This window comes from Dreissena polymorpha, chromosome 8 (assembly GCF_020536995.1).
Source record: "Dreissena polymorpha isolate Duluth1 chromosome 8, UMN_Dpol_1.0, whole genome shotgun sequence".
NCBI classification, from domain to species: Eukaryota; Metazoa; Mollusca; class Bivalvia; order Myida; family Dreissenidae; genus Dreissena; species Dreissena polymorpha.
The window spans coordinates 93679563-93699065 of record NC_068362.1 but is presented as its reverse complement, the minus strand read 5'-3'; the positions used below and the strand labels follow the sequence as shown (position 1 = coordinate 93699065).

Sequence of the window (19503 nt, the reverse complement as noted above, 5' to 3'; positions counted from 1 at the left end):
GGGTCATCTGGGGTAAAAATCTAGGTCAAATAAATAGAAAAACCTTGTGTTGACAATAGAGGTCACAGTTTTCATCCAATATTTATGAACTGTGGTCAGAATGTTTATCTTGATGAAATCTGGATTGGGATTGTATTTGGGTCATCTAGAGTCAGGAACTAGGTCACAAGGTCAAATCATAGAAAAACATGTGTAGACAATAGAGGTCATAGTTTTCATCTGATCTTAATGAGTCAGGTGAGCGATTCAGGGCCATCATGGCCCTCTTGTTTAACAAGTGATTATATTTCTTAAAAGTGGCTTGGTCAAGAGTTTTTCCATCTGAAAAGTATACTTAAGAAACGTACATTTAAAATTGTAATATATAACTTTAATGGGCACAATCTTTCACCTGAAACTTAAACACAGTCACTACTATGTCAATTAGTTGAAGGTATGAGTTTAGAGATAATGAAGTGCTGAATGTACACTGAGTCCGACTTGGTGTATGCAGTACAAAATGCTAGAAATATGTAGCATTATTTATTAATTTTAATTGCCAAATTTCCAATTTTTTAGCTCGACTATTATATATGAAAAATATATAGTGGAGCTTTCCTACTCACCCAGGCGTCGGCATGACCGTCTGCGTTAGCGTTAGCGTCTGGGTTAGCGTGCAAATGTTAAAGTTTTCGTACTACCCCAATTAGTTTCATTGTCCCTTGACATATTGCTTTCTTATTTTGCATACTTGTTTACCAACATGACCCCAACCTATAAACAAGAGCAGGCAACTCTATCAAGCATTTTGTCATAATTATAGCCCCTTTTCCACTTAGAATATGCAGCAAATGTTATAGTTTTCGTACTACCCCATTTATTTTCATTGTCCCTTGACATATTGCTTTTATATTTTGCATACTTGTTTACCAACATCACTCCAACCTATAAACAAGAGCAGACAACTCTATCAAGCATTTTGTCATAATTTTATCCCCTTTTATACTTAGAATATGCATATTATTGATAAATCTATATTAAAGTTTGCGTACTACCCCAAATATTTCCTATATCCTTTGACATATTTCTTTTATATGTTGCAAACTTGTTTACCAACATGACCCCAACCTATAAACAAGAGAGAACCACTGTATCAAGCATTTTGATATAATTATGGCCCCTTTTACACTTAGATAATTGAACATTTTGCTTAAATTGCCATTACTTTATTTATGATCACATTTTATTATTACTTTGACAAAACAACACTTACCTGAATACCACAATGGATTCCACCCAAACAATACCCCACGCCCCTACCCAGAATCCCTTCCCCCCCCCCAATTTTGTTTTAAAAAAAAAATCATCTAATAAATTACCCCACCCCACATTATACCCCCCCCCCTCACCCCCCACCCCCCCCTACCCCCCCCCCCCCAAAAAAAAATAAATATTTTTTGTTGAAACATCATCTAATAAATTCCCACCCCACATTATACCCTCCTCTCACCCCCCCTACCCGCCTCCCCCCCTTTTTTTTTAAACATCTAATAAATTACCACACCCCACATTATACCCCCCTCTCACCCCCCCTACCCCCCCCCTTTTTTCTCCTTTTTTATTTTTGAAAGATTGTCTAATAAATGACCACACCCCACATTATACCCCCTCTCAAACCCCCCCCCCCCCCCCCCCAAAAAAAAATAAAAATAAAATAAATAATAATAATTGTTTTCCTTTTTTATTTTTGAAAGATCATCTAATAAATTATTGAATATGAACAATTTCCCCATGATGGCTTACGTTATAATGTCAAGCACTCGAATAGTCGAGCGTGCTGTCCTCTTGTTTAACCCCTAATATCATGTTTTTACTGAGTATGCACTTTTTAGCTAACCTGAGCAAAAATGTGCTTCTGCTCTGATGAGCTTGTGTGATCACCTTTTGTCAGAGATGCATTGTTTTTTTAAAAACGTTTCCTTTATTAACACATTGGATGCCACATTTATTGCCCAGTTTTCATAAAACTTGGTCAGAACATTTATCCCAATCAATCAGCCAAGTTCTAAAGTGGGTCATGCAGGATCAAAAACTAGGTCACTTGATCCAATGAAAGCCAAGCTTGTTTACACTCTTGCAGTCACAACTTTTTGTTCAATTATCATGAAACTTGCTCAGGACAATTGTTCTACTGATATCTTGAACAAATTCAAAGATGGTTCCTGCCAGATTGAAAACTTGACTCCTAGAGGTCAGCACAGTTTTCCTAATATATGGCTTTTATGAAACATTGTGAAATGTATTAACATTTAAACTTACACAGAACACTTTTTTATGTCCCCCACTAAAGTAGTGGGGGACATATTGTTTTTGCCCTGTCTGTTGGTCTGTCTGTTGGTCTGTTTGCGCTAACTTAAACATTTTGCAATAACTTTTGCTATATTGAAGATAGCAACTTCATATTTGGCATGCATTTGTATCTCATGAAGCGGCACATTTTGAGTGGTGAAAGGTCAAGGTCAAGGTCATCCTTCAAGGTCAGAGGTCAAATATATGTGGCCTAAATCGCTCATTTTATGAATACTTTTGCAATATTGAAGATAGCAACTTGATATTGGCATGAACGTGTATCTCATGGAGCTGCACATTTTGAGTGGTGAAAGGTCAAGGTCAAGGTCATCCTTCAAGGTCAGAGGTCAAATATATGTGGCCCAAATCGCTTATTTTATAAATACTTTTGCAATATTGAAGATAGCAACTTGATATTTGGCATGCATGTGCATCTCATGGAGCTGCACATTTTGAGTGGTGAAAGGTCAAGGTCAAGGTCATCCTTCACGGTCAGAGGTCAAATATATGTGGCCCAAATCACTTATTTTATGAATACTTTTGCAATATTGAAGATAGCAACTTGATATTTGGCATGCATGTGTATCTCATGGAGCTGCACATTTTGAGTGGTGAAAGGTCAAGGTCAAGGTCATCCTTCACAAGGTCAAGGTCATCCTTCAAGGTCAAACATCATATAGGGGGACATTGTGTTTCACAAACACATCTTGTTTATAATATGTTCTGGTCCATAGAAAAAATAAATTGAGAAACATAGCTGCCTGGGGATTGTATGGCATTTATTTATATGGCTTTAGTGAAATCTTGTGAATGCCCTAGAAATCACTTTTTTGTCAAATCTTTATGAATATTTCTTCTACCACATCTCAGCAAAGTTTGAAAATGTTTCCAGTCCATTAGAAAACTTGGCATGGAGGGGGATAGCAGTTTTCCTTATATGGCTAAAGTGAAATTGAATTCACATTTTTTCCCAACCCTCATGAATTTTTTTCAGAACATGTATTCTAAAGATATCTTGGCCAAGTTTGATAATGGTTCCAGTTAATGGAAAAACATGGCACCAGTGCAGTTTTCCTTATATGGCTGTATTGAAACCTTATGAACTCTCCAGAAGTCTCATTGTTTTGCCAAATCAGCATGATTCTTGCTCAGACCATGATTCTTATAATGTCTGGGTGGAGTTAAAACATGGTCCAGTGTAAAAAGAAATATGGCTGCTGGGGACGGTAATTATACAAGAAATGTCCATGATAAAATATACTATTTGAAATAAGTTTAGTGCCACCGTGTCTCAGGTGAGCACTTCAGGACTTTTTGCCCTCTTGCTAGTATATTCCATGTTTTAAGTAGATTGATATTCTCTGGCAAGCTATTGATATATTGTTTTAGTGCATTTACTGACTGTTGTCACTTCTTACGTAGCTGATGATGTAAGTAGAAAGTAAAGAGCCTCAAACAGAATAGCTATGTTGACTGTATAAGTTTCTAAAACAAAACATTAGCTGTGCTGTGGGAAAATGGGGCTTAATGCATTTGCGCAAAGTCTTGTCCCAAATTTGCATGTGCAGTCTTTTACAGGCTTATCAGGGACAACACTTTCCAAGGAAGTCTCTTCTAAATAAAAACCCAGTCTAGGTGGAAAGTTTGTCCTTGATAAGCCTGTGCATAAAGTTTGCAAGCTTTTAAATAAAATAGTAATAAACAAACCTTCCATGCAGGTCTCTACCAAGCTGGCGCACACTGCAGCCGACCAATGGGCAGGAGTTGAACCGCACGGTGTGTTCAGAGGAGGAGATGCGGGCCCTGAACTCCAAAGAGGCAGTGATCCTCATAACAAACCTGTCGTCTGACGAGGCGTTCATACCGCAGCATGAGATCATCACAGATGTCACCCAGATGAGGACGGTGGCCAACGTACATGAGAGTCTGGTCAGTTGGGAGGCTTCCTTTTTGCTCTTGAAGATTTAACCCTTTACCTATCAGAGATGCTATTTGATGGGTTTTACCTACCTCAGAACATCAAAGTAAAATTAAGACCATTCTGTCTGGATTCATGTTTTAAAGGCTTCATTTCCAACCCAAAGATACTGGTGAGCAGCAAACTGCATAAAACACACAGACTATTCTGGTTTTATGCTGGTTGCATACAGCCATTTTCACTTTGCTTTTGAGTGGGAAAAGGATAAATGATCTTCACTCTGGGAAAACGGGGTTTTATGTAGGCGATGATGAAGGCGTAAGCCGAAACGTTGATAAAAAAGGAAAGAAAACTATGTGTTTTTGTTGGATTTATCATACTAGATTAGTCTAATCAAAGACAACACTTTCTGCATAACTGGATTAAGAAGACACTTCCTTATAAATGGAAAAACACCATTAGAGACGAAAGTTTTGTCTCTGAAGAGCCTGTAGACCTGTCAGGCTAATCACTCTACACTTTACCCTGTTTTTTGTAGAACTTGGCTAAAATGTTTTAAGTGAGCCTGGGTTGTAGGAATGGTAACTCTGTGTTTGAGGAGTGGAATGGTAACTCTGTGTTTGAGGAATGTAGGAATGGTAACTCTGTGTTTCAGGAATGTTAACTCTATGTTTCATGAATGGTTACTCTTTATTTCGTGAATGGTTACTCTGTATTTAAGAAAATGTAACTCTGTGTTTCAGGAATGGTAACTTTGTGTTTTAGGAATGGTAACTCTGTGTTTCAAAAATGAGAACTCTGTGTTAGAGGAATGTAAACACTGTTTTTCAGGAATGGTTTGCAGTTCGTCTCAAGAATTTCTCCATCACCAAGGCGACCCAGGCCAGTCAGCAACTTGTGGTTGAATCTCCCGTCTATGATGTAAGTCTTAAAGCATTTATGGCTCTCAAGTCCGTAATTGTGTCTGTTTTGGCCTGATTGTCAGAAAGACTGTACAGACAAGCCTATAAAGTTCATTTTATTTCATGGCGTTCGGTAAATGAGTGGAGAATTCTAGTGAATGAAAGCCTGATCATTTCAATCTTGCTAGGTGTCAAGTTAATATGGACATTTTATTATTTTTCCATAAGCTTAAATTTTCAAATAAAAGGTAAACTATTCTACTTGCCCCTGTGTCTGAGCTAGGTTAAAGTTTTTTGTTTAGCTTGTTTCTCAGGAATGGCTTGAGGGATTTCATTCAAACTTAAATGTTTTCCTCCATAGGCCAAGTTTAGTAAGTCTTGTTTGACATTTGTCAAAATAAGGGGTCCTTTTACACTTAGAAATTTTCATATGCACTTTTTAGACCAGTTAAAGTTTTTTGATGAGCTAATTTCACAAGAATGCACAATCTAATGTGGGATGACACTTTATGCACATGCATGAAGCCCTGTTTGTACAGCAAGAGAAAGAATCATGATATCTGTGATATTTATGTGACCCAAAGTGTGATTGTCCGATGTTGGTATATACGTTTTTCATGAATGCTGTTTTTGCTTTAAGTCAAAGTCCTACAACAACAAGTAATTTACATAAATATTGATCTTAATATTTGGTGGTCTTAAACCGTTCTTGAGTTGATTTTCATGAAGTTTCAGTTGTTACTGCCATATCATATATATTTGTTGGCATGAACATTAGTCTTTTTTTTTCAATTAAGATTGTTTACAGTCTGCGCTAATCCTTATGAATCTACTTAAATAAAATAAATAGGTTGAATTGAGCTGTACTGCATCAGTGTTCTACAAGAAATGTTAAGTGTCAGCTAAGTACACATAGTAATTTACTGTCATTTATGTGTTTTATGGATTGTAAAACAAATGCAGGACAAGTGGATTATATTTAATGTTCAGTTAGGTATCTTAAATTTGTTGATCAGTCTAGCCAGGAAATCAAAGAAAGTAAATGTCCCATGAATAATAACTATTTTGCAGTAATAGGCAATTCATAACAATTTAGAAATTGACTTGTACAATTAATTTTTATGCCCCCCCAAAATAAATTTTGGGGGGAGCATATAGTCGCCGCTTCGTCTGTCCGTGCGTGTGTGCGTCTGTCTGTCTGTCTGTCCGTGCACAATTTTTGTCCGGGCTATTTCTCAGCAACTAATGACCGGAATTCAATGAAACTTTATGGGTAGCTTCACTACCAAGAGGAGATGTGCATATCATCACCTGGTTCTGGTCGGATGATTTTTCACAGAGTTATGGCCCTTTGAAATTTTCTATAACAAAATTCTTGTCCACCCAACTACTGTGCCCTCAAGATGTTTCCTTTTATCTGAATATATAGTGCAATATTGTGACAATAAAAACCTTTGGGGAGCATCACCCGTCTCCGACGGTTTCTTGTTCTAGTAAAGCCATGTTTACTTATCATTTTTATGTCCACCAGTATATACTGGGGGACATATTGTTTTTGCCCTGTCTATTGGTTGGTTGGTTGGTTGGTCTGTTGGTCTGTTGGTTGGTTTGCGCCAACTTTAACATTTGCAATAACTTTTGCAATATTGAAGATAGCAACTTGATATTTGGCATGTATATGTATCTCATGGAGCTGCACATTTTGAGTGGTGAAAGGTCAAGGTCAAGGTAATCCTTCAAGGTCAAAGGTCAAATATATGGGTCAAAATCGCTAATTTAATGTACACTTTTGCAGTATTTCAATATTCAAGATAGCAACTTGATATTTGGCATGCATGTGTATCTTATGGAGCTGCACATTTTGAGTGGTGAAAGGTCAAGGTCATCCTTCAAGGTCAGAGGTCAAATATATGTGGCCAAAATCGCTCATTTTATGAGTACTTTTGCAATATTGAAGATAGCAACTAGATATTTGGCATGCATGTGTATCTCATGGAGCTGCACATTTTGAGTGGTGAAAGGTCAAGGTCATCCTTTAAGGTCAGAGGTCAAATATATGTGGCCAAAATCTCTCATTTTATGAGTTCTTTTGCAATATTGAAGATAGCAACTTGATATTTGGCATGCATGTGTATCTCATGGAGCTGTACATTTTGAGTGGTGAAAGGTCAAGGTCAAGGTCATCCTTCAAGGTCAGAGGTCAAATATATGTGGCCCAAATCGCTTATTTTATGAATACTTTTGCAATATTGAAGATAGCAACTTGATATTTGGCATGCATGTGTATCTCATGGAGCTGCACATTTTGAGTGGTGAAAGGTCAAGGTCATCCTTCAAGGTCAAACATATACCTACTGGTGGGCATGTGTTTCACAAACACATCTTGTTTATGTTAATTGTTATTTTGTTATACAGTTTTAATAAATCAAAAATCAAAATTCACATTCATATTACTAATATTGATCAAATATACACACACTTGTCATTTTTTTTACTAATAAACCTAGATGAATGGGTCATCAAATTGGTTGCTTGAGTGATCATTTGGGCTGGGCTCTGGGACAACTGGGCTTAGTAAAAGTTAATACAGTATTGTCCCAGATTAGCATGTGCAGACTGCTTACCACTTTCATAAAAATGTGTAAAGGAAGTTTCTTCTAAAAGAAAATCCAATTTAGGTTGTAAGTGTTGTCCCTGATTTTCCTGTGCAGACTACTCAGGTAAATCTGGGATGACAGTTTACACTCATGCATAGAGCCCAGTTTGATCTGGGATGACAGTTTACACTCATGCATAAAGCCCAGTTTGATCTGGGATGACAGTTTACACTCATGCAAAAAGCCCAGTTTGATCTGGGATGACAGTTTACACTCATGCATAAAGCCCAGTTTGATCTGGGATGACAGTTGACACTCATGCATAAAGCCCAGTTTGGCCAGAACAAGCCTCATTTGATCCACCATAAAACAGAAAACATTGTAAATAAGACAGGTGATAACTGCAAATATGTTGCTTAACATTCTTGATAAACTGCAAATATGTTGCTTAACGTTCTTGATATAACAACAGCCGGCAAGTCCAGCCATGTAGGTGATTGCTTAATGGAGGAAATTCTACAATTTTAGGCGATTGAACATTTAGCCTATTTCACCTTTAAGGTGATACTGTATGTTATGTATGCCTCCTTCTTTGTCTATACAGTTATTTCACCTTTAAGGTTCAGATACAGTGTGTGCCTATAGGGAGATAAAAATAATAAAGAATTATTAAAATAATAACTTTTTTTGAGTTTAAAAAAAGTAACAAACCTTTAATTTGTGTATTTCTTTTTATTCAGAGCTCCCCTAAAGTATCACAGAAAACACTCGAGTAAGTAATTGTAAAGACATTCCTTATTTGTTGATGCTGCATATAGAAGAATATAATTTGCTCATGGTGACCATGATGTTGTCTATCCTGCCCACTTGAGTGGGTTACTCAACTTTTGAGATCACCTGGACCAAAGTCCAGCATCCATTGTTGTGTGTTATGCATTGTGGGTCTTCAAATGTTGTCTTGTTAACACACTATACATGTAGGCCATAGTTTTTGCTCAGTTTGGATAAATGGTCAAAATGTCTAATGTGACAATATGTAGGCCAAGTTTAAATCTGGTTCACATTTGACCACAAAGTAGATGATCAGGTCTATTTGTATAACAACCTTTCAACCACTGTATGAGCCACGTGTATGATTCAATTTATATGAAACTATGAATGTTTATCTTGAAATTATCAAGGCCAAGTTCGTAGGTCACTCGGTGAAATCTAAGAAAAGCAAACTTTCAGCTTGTTTACATGAGGCCACCACATATTGCATCCATTCTTGATGAAAAGTTGCAGATACAAAATTGTCGACATTTCAGCTGCTATTCTCATCTGTTAAAAGTTTGTACAAAGTTACCATTTGTTAATATTTATTATAGATTGTGTAATTTCCATAACTGTTGCTAGATGTTAATTAAAAATGACTGAGTACTTTGCATTTACTTATTGAAAATTAACAATAATATATTGTTTATAATTAAATCCTAAATGTTCATAAACAACAATTGCTACTAACTGCATCAACATATGGTGTCTTCATATAACCAAAGATATTTCTCTTATAAGAAAAGTTCAGACATTTCACCCTCTTGATTTGCTAAAGGTAAACAGGCATATACATTCCAAAAGATACTGTCTAATGCATTCAGAATATTTGTAATGCATTCTTAATTAATTAAACAGTTAACTTTAATAATAATGATAATAATAATTTAATAATTTAATAATAATAATGAATATTTATGGATAACATTTATAATATAGTCATACCAGGCCATTATGTTACATGCTCACATAAGTTTAAACCTATATATATATATATATATATAAATATATATATAAATATATAAATAAATATATATATATATATATATATATATATATATATATATATATATATATATATATATATATATATATATATATATATATATATATATATATAAATATATATATATATATATATTATATGTGTGTGTGTGTGTGTGTATGCTTGATTTCATTGAAAGCCTAAGAATTATTGAAAGTCTTTGTCCAGGGTAGAAACAGTGCTTGGTGTTTTGCGAGAGATCCAAAGAATACTCCGAAGGAAGGTTATCTTAAAAAGGGAAATTCCATAAAAGCCGACAGTGTTGTCCCTAATAAGCCTTTGCACAGGCTAATCTGGAATTCCACTTAAGGCACATGCATTAAGCCCAGTTTTCTCAGAACAGGGCTCATTGGATGACCATCCCCTCCCAGTCCCTGAAAGTTACATTGTCTTTTACTTGTTTAATCAATGTTTATGAAACTCTTATATTAACATCAAAATGTTCCTCTTCTGCAGGTCCCTGAATGGTATTGTGAAGGACTTCCAAGACCTCTCTGAGGTCTGTCTACTCCTCCTGCACCTGGAGGTCAGAGTGCACTGCTTCTACTATCTCATGCCAGTGGCCAAACAGGTAAGCAAGAGTCCACTGCTTCTACTATCTCATGCCAGTGGCCAAACAGGTAAGCAAGAGTCCACTGCTTCTACTTTCTCATGCCAGTAGCCAAACAGGTAAGCAAGAGTCCACTGCTTCTACTATCTCATGCCAGTGGCCAAACAGGTAAGCAAGAGTCCACTGCTTCTACTATCTCATGCCAGTGGCCAAACAGGTAAGCAAGAGTCCACTGCTTCTACTATCTCATGCCAGTGGCCAAACAGGTAAGCAAGAGTCCACTGCTTCTACTATCTCATGCCAGTGGCCAAACAGGTAAGCAAGAGTCCACTGCTTCTACTTTCTCATGCCAGTGGCCAAACAGGTAAGCAAGAGTCCACTGCTTCTACTATCTCATGCCAGTGGCCAAACAGGTAAGCAAGAGTCCACTGCTTCTACTTTCTCATGCCAGTGGCCAAACAGGTAAGCAAGAGTCCACTGCTTCTACTATCTCATGCCAGTGGCCAAACAGGTAAGCAAGAGTCCACTGCTTCTACTACCTCATGCCAGGTGCCAAACAGATAAGCAAGAGTCCACAGCCTCTTCTACCTCATGCCAGTGGCCAAACAGGTAAGCATGAGTCCATAGCCTCTACTACCTCATGCCAGTGGCCAAACAGGTAAGCAAGAGTCCACTGCTTCTACTACCTCATGCCAGTGGCCAAACAGGTAAGCAAGAGTCCACTGCTTCTACTACCTCATGCCAGTGGCCAAACAGGTAAGCAAAAGTTCGCTACTTCTACTATCTCATGCCAGTGTCCAAAGTGGTAAGCAAGAGTCCACTCCTTCTTCTATCTCATACTAGCGGCCAAACAAGTACGCATGTGTCCACTGCTTCTAGTATCTTATGCCAGTCTCCAAACAGGAAAGCAAGTGTCCACTTCTTCTACTTTCTCATGCCAGTAGCCAAACAGGTAAGCAAGAGTCCACTGCTTCTACTATCTCATGCCAGTGGCCAAACAGGTAAGCAAGTGTCCACTCCCTCTACTACCTCATGCCGGTGGCCAAACAGGTAAGCAAGAGTCCACAGCCTCTACTACCTCATGCCATTGGCCAAACAGGTAAGCAAGAGTCCACTGCTTATACTTTCTCATGCAAGTGGCAAAATAGGTAAGCAAGAGTCCGCTGCTTTTACTATATCATGCCAGTAGCCAACTGCGACTGCAAAGCACATGGCTTATGGATCATCATGAAACTTGGTAATAGTTTTTGCTCAAATGATATCTTTGAAGAGTTTGAAACATGATTCCTGTTGCTTAAAAAACATGGCCGCCAGGGAGCAGGGAATTTTTTATATTGCTTTATATTGCCGTAGTAAAACCTTATGAACAATCTAGAGGCAATATTTATTTTCTGATCTTCATGAAACTTGGTCAGAAGGTTTGTCTAAATGATATCTTGGATGATTTAAAAAATGGTTTCAGTTGGTTGGAAAACTTTTCCGCCAGGGGCGGGGCATTTTTCCTAGTATTGCTTTTGTAAAACCTTGTTAGCACTCTAAAAGTTTCATTTTTAGTTCACTTTTCATGAATCTTGGTCAAAACATTTGTTCGAATGATATCTTGGGTTGCACAGAACATGTCAGTTCCTTTGTATCTCAGATGAGCGACTTTGAGCTTTTCAGGCCCTCTTGTTTGGATTTGGAAGAGTTTTTTTCTGCTATTTCTGTTATCCTTGGTTTAAATTCATATCAGTTTCAATGTGACAAGTTTCATGTATTAACCAAACAATAACATACCCACACAGTCCAACTATGCGGGACCCATAGATGACCTTGACCCAGATTCCAATGTGCTCAAACTGAACAAGGACCTGTCTGGGATTGAGGAGCTCCTGGCAGCAAGTCTGCAACCCAGCAAGTTCAAGTGAGTAGAGAATCATCGTAATAACCCTAGAAATGCGCCTCATTTTTACTGTAAAATTTATAACCAAAATGGGCACTTTTCCTTTTGTTTTCCGATTTCATCGTCTACTATTTTGTGATTTTCATCGTCTACTATTTTGTTTGCATTGTAATAGTGGTCATAGATCCATTCTTTCAGAGTGGCAGATGTCTCTGAAACTTAATACAGTTGATTCAACAACATTTAAAATGGCTTAGAAGTAGCCAACTTAGGTTGAACCCTTTCCCCCATAAGAAGCAAAGTGAAAATGGCTTTTGCAAACAGCATAAAACCAGAACAGCCTGTGAGTAACTCGCAGTCTGTTCTGGTTTTATGCTTTTTACTGCTCATCAGTAACTAATGGTTGGAAATGAAGCCTTTAAAACTTGAATTTAGTAAGAAAGGTATTTAATTAAATGTAATTTTCTAAGGGACTACAAATCCATCAAAAAACGTATCTATGTGGGAAATGGTTAAGTTGTCTGGGTGGCAGCCATTTTGTACAAGTTTTAATAAATCCATTCAGAATTCTTGCAAGTATCTGTTCAGTGTCAATAATTATGAACAGAAAAATGTGGTCATATTCAGCACGATCGTACTGTAGAGTTACAATCAACTAAATCAAAAATAAATTGTGTTTTGTTTCCAGCATGTGCATTCAACAATATAAATTATATTTTTGCCATTCCGTATTCCCTTAATGATGGTCATCTTGAGCAGCAGCAAAAGATTTCTTGCTGTCCGAGTCTAAGATTCAGAAAAATCTGACTGACATTCACTTAATTGTCCCCTACCGGTTTCACCAGAGGGGACTTATGGTTTGCGCTCTGTGTGTCCGTCAGTCTGTCAGTCTGTCACACTTTTCTGGATCCTGCGCTAACTTTAAAAGTTCCTCATATTTTTTGTGAAACTTAAAATATGGACAGATGGCAATAAGGAGATTATGCACGTCATTTCATTTTGTTCCTACGTCAACAATTCTGGTTGCTATGGCAACAAATATATATAAAAAAAAATTTAAAAAAATTCTGACAATGGTGGAGCCGGTAGGGGACATATATTGCTTAGCAATAGTCTTTTTCCGTCTCATACATGTATGGTTCAACAGACAGTTCTTCACAATCACTTTCACATTCCATTTTAATCCATCCAAAGTTGCGAAAAATTTCACATCCAAAGCCCTAGTATGCCGATTAGTTGTTGTGGGGAATGAACAAGGATCAAGCCTACGTCAGTTTGAATGAAAATGGCGAGTTGATCGGAATGTGAGATGATGGCTAATAATACTGGTATTGAATTAAAGTGAGGTGCGAAAATGTTTTTATATGCACTATATTGAATAAATAAATTATTTTTAAGGGTTTTAAAAAGGATGACATTTCATTGTTCATGCATTGAAGATAGCAAACATTCAAAATTGTAGAATTTTTGTCATCTTTTATAAAAAATTATTGTTACTTTCTTGCATGGAAGGAATTTTTAAATGACTTAGCGCAAAGGTTTTTCCTGGGCTATATGAACAGTCTGTTGCATGCACAAACCACCTGGCTACTTTCCAGTTCAAGGTCATGCCTTCAAATTAAAAGTTAAGATCCAGTATTTATTGTCAATCCTCTTCATTTTTGTCAAAGCGTTATATGTAGGGAATCACAAAGCACCAAACTACTGTATCTCACATAGGCATGTTAAGCAGATACACCAGTGTCACACTCAACCCACTGTGTCATGTTTCAGGTACATATTTGAGAGTCTGGGCTATTTGGTGGCATCCATTCTTATGAACAGTATGCAATTTATCAAGAAGATTAATGAAAATGGAATCAAGAAAATGTGAGTACAAATTTGAATTTAAAACCTGCAGTGGCATATATTAGAGTAAACAATTGTCTCCATATTCAATACAAAAGGTACATGTATGTTATTTTGTGCAATGACAGAAAATATTCTTGAAAAATATAACATGGATGGTGTTGCATGGATGTTAGGTTTTTGTCCTTGATTTTTAGCTCGGCTGTTTTTGGAGCAAACCCAAGGTTTTGTCATAGCCAGCTCGTCGTGTCTGTGTCGTGTCTTCCGCCGTCCCCCGTGCTAAAACCTTAACATTGGCTCTAAAATCAAAGTGCTTCCAGCTACATCTTTGAATTTTTATATGTACATGCACACACCACACCCATTTTTGGGCCACTAGGTCAAATGTCAAGGTCACTGTGACCTCTAAAAAAAATCAAAAAAAATCTTACAATCTTTCATTTATTAAAGACTGCATCCGCAGCCAAGCATTGGCACCCGTTATGCGGTGCTCTTGTTTAGATGAAGGTTGCCATTTTTCAATCAATAACTAATTCACAAATTCAGCATTAAAAAGGTTGTCATTTGGAAATGTCCATGAAACACATGGAGAAGTTTTGTTTGTTGTGGGTAGTCAACATTTATCTTATGGACATGATAGATGCCACATTTATTTCCAACTCTTCTTGAAAGAAGGGCAAAAGATATGTTCAAATGATATCTCAGCAAAGTTCAAATCTGCGGCATGTGGGGTCAAACACCAGGTAACTAGGTCTTGTTCAAGAACATTCTTGTGAAGCCACATTTATTGACCCATGGTTTCATGAGGTCTAAACTGGGCCATGTGTGTTCTATGTAACAAGGCCATATAAAAGAAAATGCTTGAGAACGCTTTTGAAGAAAAAAATTACAGCTAAATGCCATGTGCTAACCAAACAACATTTAACTTAATCAAAACTTTCATCCATTATCAGGGTAGTGAACTAGTGGCCTAGGCCAATCTTTCCCCCCCTTGGCCAAATTTTCCCCCGTACTTAAAGAATTAATTACAACACGACTCTAGGCCATTTTTTCCACCCTCGCACTAACTGGCCGAAAAGTGAAGAATAAATGTAAAAGATAAGTAAAATAAAAGATAAGGGGGTGAAGGCAGTTTTAGCAGCTCTCATTCAAGTTCTGTTGTTAAAACTACTTTTACATGCTAGGGGGGAAAAACTGGCCAGGGCGGTAAAATGGACAAAAAATGAAGAATTAATGTAAAACAGAAGTAAAATAAAATATAAGGGGATAGAGGTAGTTTTAGCAACTCTCAATCAAGTTCTGTTGTTAAAACTACTTTTACATGGTAGGGGGGAAAAACTGGAGGAAAAGTGAAGAATAAATGTAAAAGATAAGTAATATAAAAGATAAGGGGGTGGAGGCAGTTTTAGCAACTATCGATCAAATTCTGTTGTAGAAACTACTTTTACAAGGTAGGGGGGAAAAATGGCCAGGGGAAAAAAATGGCCAAACATTAACTATTAAATGTAAAAGAGAAGTAAAATAAAAGATAAGGGGATAGAGGTAGTTTTAGCAATTCTCTATCAAATTATGTTGTTAAAAATACTTTTACAAGGTGTGTGTGTGTGGGGGGGGGGGGGAAATGGTCAAAAAAGTGAATAATAAATGTAAAAGATAAGGGGGTGGAGGCAGTTTTAGAAAGTCTCAATCAAATTCTGTTGTTAAAACTACTTTTACATGGTAGGGGGGAAAAACTGGCCAGGGGGGGAATACTGGCCGAAAAGTGAAGAATAAATGTAAAAGAAAAGTAAAATAAAAGATTAGAGTGTGGAGGCAGTTTTTGCAACTCTCAATCAAATTCTATTGTTAATACTACTTTTACAAGGTATGGGGGGGAGGGGGGAAACTGACCAGGGGGCAAAAACTGGCCGGAATGTGTAGACCAAAAGATATAATAAATAAAAAATCAGGGGGGGGGGGAGAATTTGACTAGGGGGGTGAAGAATTGGCCTAGGCAACTTTTTCCCCAGGGGAAAAATTGGCCAGAGGAAAAAATGGCCTGTTACACTGCTAATCTGCTAATTGTAACAATGAATTTGTCATTGGCATACAATAATAAAGGCCCATTACTGTCACCTGATAACAAAAGCCTATTTAATTGGCTTGTACTGAACAGGACTCCCAAGTGTCCTTCCTTTTACCCACCACGATTTGTCAAAAAGGAGATTGGATTTTGACTGACGCCTTATTTTTGCAAAATCAGAAATTGGGGAATTAAGTGCTGACGAAATAGTCATTTGTATACGCCCTTTCTCAAAACAGGACGTATTATAACATCACCCTTGGCGAGGGGCGGCGGGTGGCAGCATCCACAGCAGTGTCCGCTCTTTAATCCAAATAGTTTTCATCCGATCTTCACCAAACTTGGTCAGAAGTTGTATCTAGACAATATCTAGGTCAAGTTCGAATATGGGTCATGCGGGGTCAAAAACTAGGTAACAGTCACTTAGTGCATTTCAAGGATTAAGCATTGTGTACTCTCTCTCATTGGAGTACTTTTCATTCGATCTTCACAAAATTTGGTCAGAAGTTGTGTCTAAATTATATCTAGGTCAAGTTGAAATATGGGTCATGCAGGGTCAAAAACTAGGTCACAGGGTCACTTGTTGCATTTCAAGGATTAAACATGGTGTCCGCTCTCTAATTGAAGTAGTTTTCATCCGATCTTCACCAGATTTGGTCAGAAGTTGTGTCTAAATGATATATAGGTCAAGCTCAAATATGGGTAATGCCGGGTCAAAAACTAGGTCACAGAGTACCTTAGTGCATTTCAAAGATTAAGCATGGTGTCCGCTCTCTAATTGTAGTTTTCATCTGATCTTAACCAAATTTGGTCAGAAGTTGGGTCTCAATGATATCTAGGTCAAGTTCAAATATGGGTCATGCCGGGTCAAAAACTAGGTCACGAGGCATTTCAAGCATTTCGCATGGTTTTCGCTCTCTAACTGAAGTAGTTTTCATCTGATCTTCACAAAATTTGGTCAGAAGTTGTGTCTAGATGATATTTAGGTCAAGAACAAATATGGGTCATGCTGGGTCAAAAACTAGGTCACGAGGTCACTTAGTGCATTTCAAGCATTAAGCATGGTGTCCAGATGATATATAGGTCAAGTTCAAATATGGTTTATGCTGGGTCAAAAAATAGGTCACAGTGTCACTTAGTGCGTTTAAAACAATTACCATGATTGTGTCTTTTACCCTAGTCCATCAGTTGTGATATGGTACACTTATTTTGCCAGTTTTCGTTCGTGCTTTCCACGATTTTAAGAAAATTGACAATCCGCGCATTTTATTTACAGGTATTTTTTTATCATCCTACACTTTTTTCGCTGGTTTTCTTTCATGCTTTCCACGATTTTTATGTCCCCCACTATAGTCCCCCACTATAGTATTGGGGGACATATTGTTTTTGCCCTGTCTGTTGGTCTGTCTGTTGGTCTGTCTGTTTGCGCCAACTTTAACATTTTGCAATAACTTTTGCTATATTGAAGATAGCAACTTCATATTTGGCATGCATGTGTATCTCATGAAGCTGCACATTTTGAGTGGTGAAAGGTCAAGGTCAAGGTCATCCTTCAAGGTCAGAGGTCAAATATATGTGGCCAAAATCGCTCATTTTATGAATACTTTTGCAATACTAAAGATAGCAACTTGATATTTGGCATGCATGTGTATCTCATGGAGCTGCACATTTTGAGTGGTGAAAGGTCAAGGTCATCCTTCAAGGTCATAGGTCAAATATATGTGGCCCAAATCGCTTATTTTATAAATACTTTTGCAATGTTGAAGATAGCAACTTGATATGTGGCATGCATGTGCATCTCATGGAGCTGCACATTTTGAGTGGTGAAAGGTCAAGGTCAAGGTCATCCTTCAAGGTCAGAGGTCAAATATATGTGGCCCAAATCGCTTATTTTATGAATACTTTTGCAATATTGAAGATAGCATCTTGATATTTGTCATGCATGTGTATCTCATGGAGCTGCACATTTTGAGTGGTGAAAGGTCAAGGTCATCCTTCACACGGTCAAGGTCATCCTTCAAGGTCTAACATCATATAGGGGGACATTGTGTTTCACAAACACATCTTGTTAGTTATGTACTTGTTGCTTAATTTTCAAAAATATATCACTTTGCCTCTCAAATGGTTAGTTATGACATAAAAATATATCATTTTGCCACTCAAATGGTTAAGTTATGTGTTGCATTATTTTAAAAAATATATCAGTTTGCCACTCAAATGGTTAAGTTATCAAGTTGTCCAAGCCTTCAAACAGGCGTATCTTGTGACAGTTTGGCACTCTTGTTTTTTAAATGACAAAATTTTGTGCTGACTAACATACATGGTTTCACAGTATTTCCGTCCACAATATTGAGGGAGCACATGGTTCCATAATGTCCTGACACAACTGAATATTTGAATATTATTTCAAATCATTCTCTTTAAATTAAGCTGGAAAACACAGAATAAAGTAATATACTTAATATACTCAACTACTATTCTTTATGAGCAATGAAAACAAGTCATGATTGTGGTAAATGTTTCAGTAATTTTCTTTTTGTTTGAAAACTTATCTCTTAGTACATTCCGAGTGTTTAAAGTTCATGAACTCATTAATATCAAAGTGCTTCTGATATCCTAGACCAAAGCTGCTGTGATTGGTTGAGTGGTTGAACATTAGTTGAACATGCGGTTTAATAGCTGAGAAATGGAGCCATCAATTTAATTTATGGGAAAATGGTCACACACACAAAACACACATAAACAAAAGTTTGTTTGCATTTTACAGAAAAAAATAAACTTAAATATAAAGTACAAGTCTTAAATTAGTTTACCACAGCATCCTTGCTAGTGAACACAATGTGGCTTTTTAAAATACATTTTGAAGAAAATATCATTTCATTTTTAACATGTTTATGACAATTATGTCAAAAATGCAAATATGGTCATAATTTATTTTAAATAAGAAATTCTGGGAAAAGGCTTTGTTTATTACAAAGTACCTGCTGACATGTTGAGGAAGGACATTTATCAATCTTGTGAGGTTAAAATGACTTTGTGTTGACAGTTAGCTAATAAGCTATTGTTCTATCAAAGTGGAAAGCTTAACCCAATATTATGTTCATTTAAATTAAGAGCTGTGCCATGCGAAAATGGGTCTTATGTCAAACTTGGCCACTGTAGATATATAACCAGTATGCTCATGGATGCAGTCTGGTAAGGCGATACTCTGTCCACTATTAAGGCAAGCAATATGTGGTCTCGTTAGTGGACAGGGTAGCTCCTTACAAGGCTGGTCTCGAGCTATGCATGGCGTATATGGCATAAGACACATTTTTGCATAATGTGGGTCGTATATAATGGTACCTACATAAAAAAGGTACCAAAATATTTAAATTAACTGAATGTTAAGCCAATGTCTTGTAAAATTGGAAAAATACACTCACCATTTCTGTGTTCAAATATTTGAGTATTTAATTGCGCTGGCAAATATAATGATAATGTAAATATCATAGTTGTGTAAAACGCTATACAGTCTTATATAATTATTGATGTAAATATCATAGTTGTATAAAACGC

At 37.0% G+C, this 19503-nt stretch overlaps 1 protein-coding gene across 5 annotated transcripts in view; it reads left to right on the top strand.

Moving 5' to 3' along the window:
- The window catches only part of LOC127842879 (exocyst complex component 4-like), a 94325-nt gene that overhangs the window by 65620 nt on the left and 9202 nt on the right, over positions 1 to 19503 (top strand). For all 5 annotated transcript variants that reach the window (XR_008031959.1, XM_052372633.1, XM_052372635.1 and 2 more), the window contains 6 exons: positions 4047 to 4257; positions 5078 to 5167; positions 8486 to 8517; positions 10060 to 10174; positions 11938 to 12056; positions 13809 to 13904. Coding sequence is in view for 4 of the 5 variants with exons in the window: in XM_052372633.1 (XP_052228593.1) it covers positions 4047 to 4257; positions 5078 to 5167; positions 8486 to 8517; positions 10060 to 10174; positions 11938 to 12056; positions 13809 to 13904 (663 nt within the window). In the remaining variant the exon portion in view is untranslated. The remainder of the gene's footprint in view (positions 1 to 4046; positions 4258 to 5077; positions 5168 to 8485; positions 8518 to 10059; positions 10175 to 11937; positions 12057 to 13808; positions 13905 to 19503) is intronic.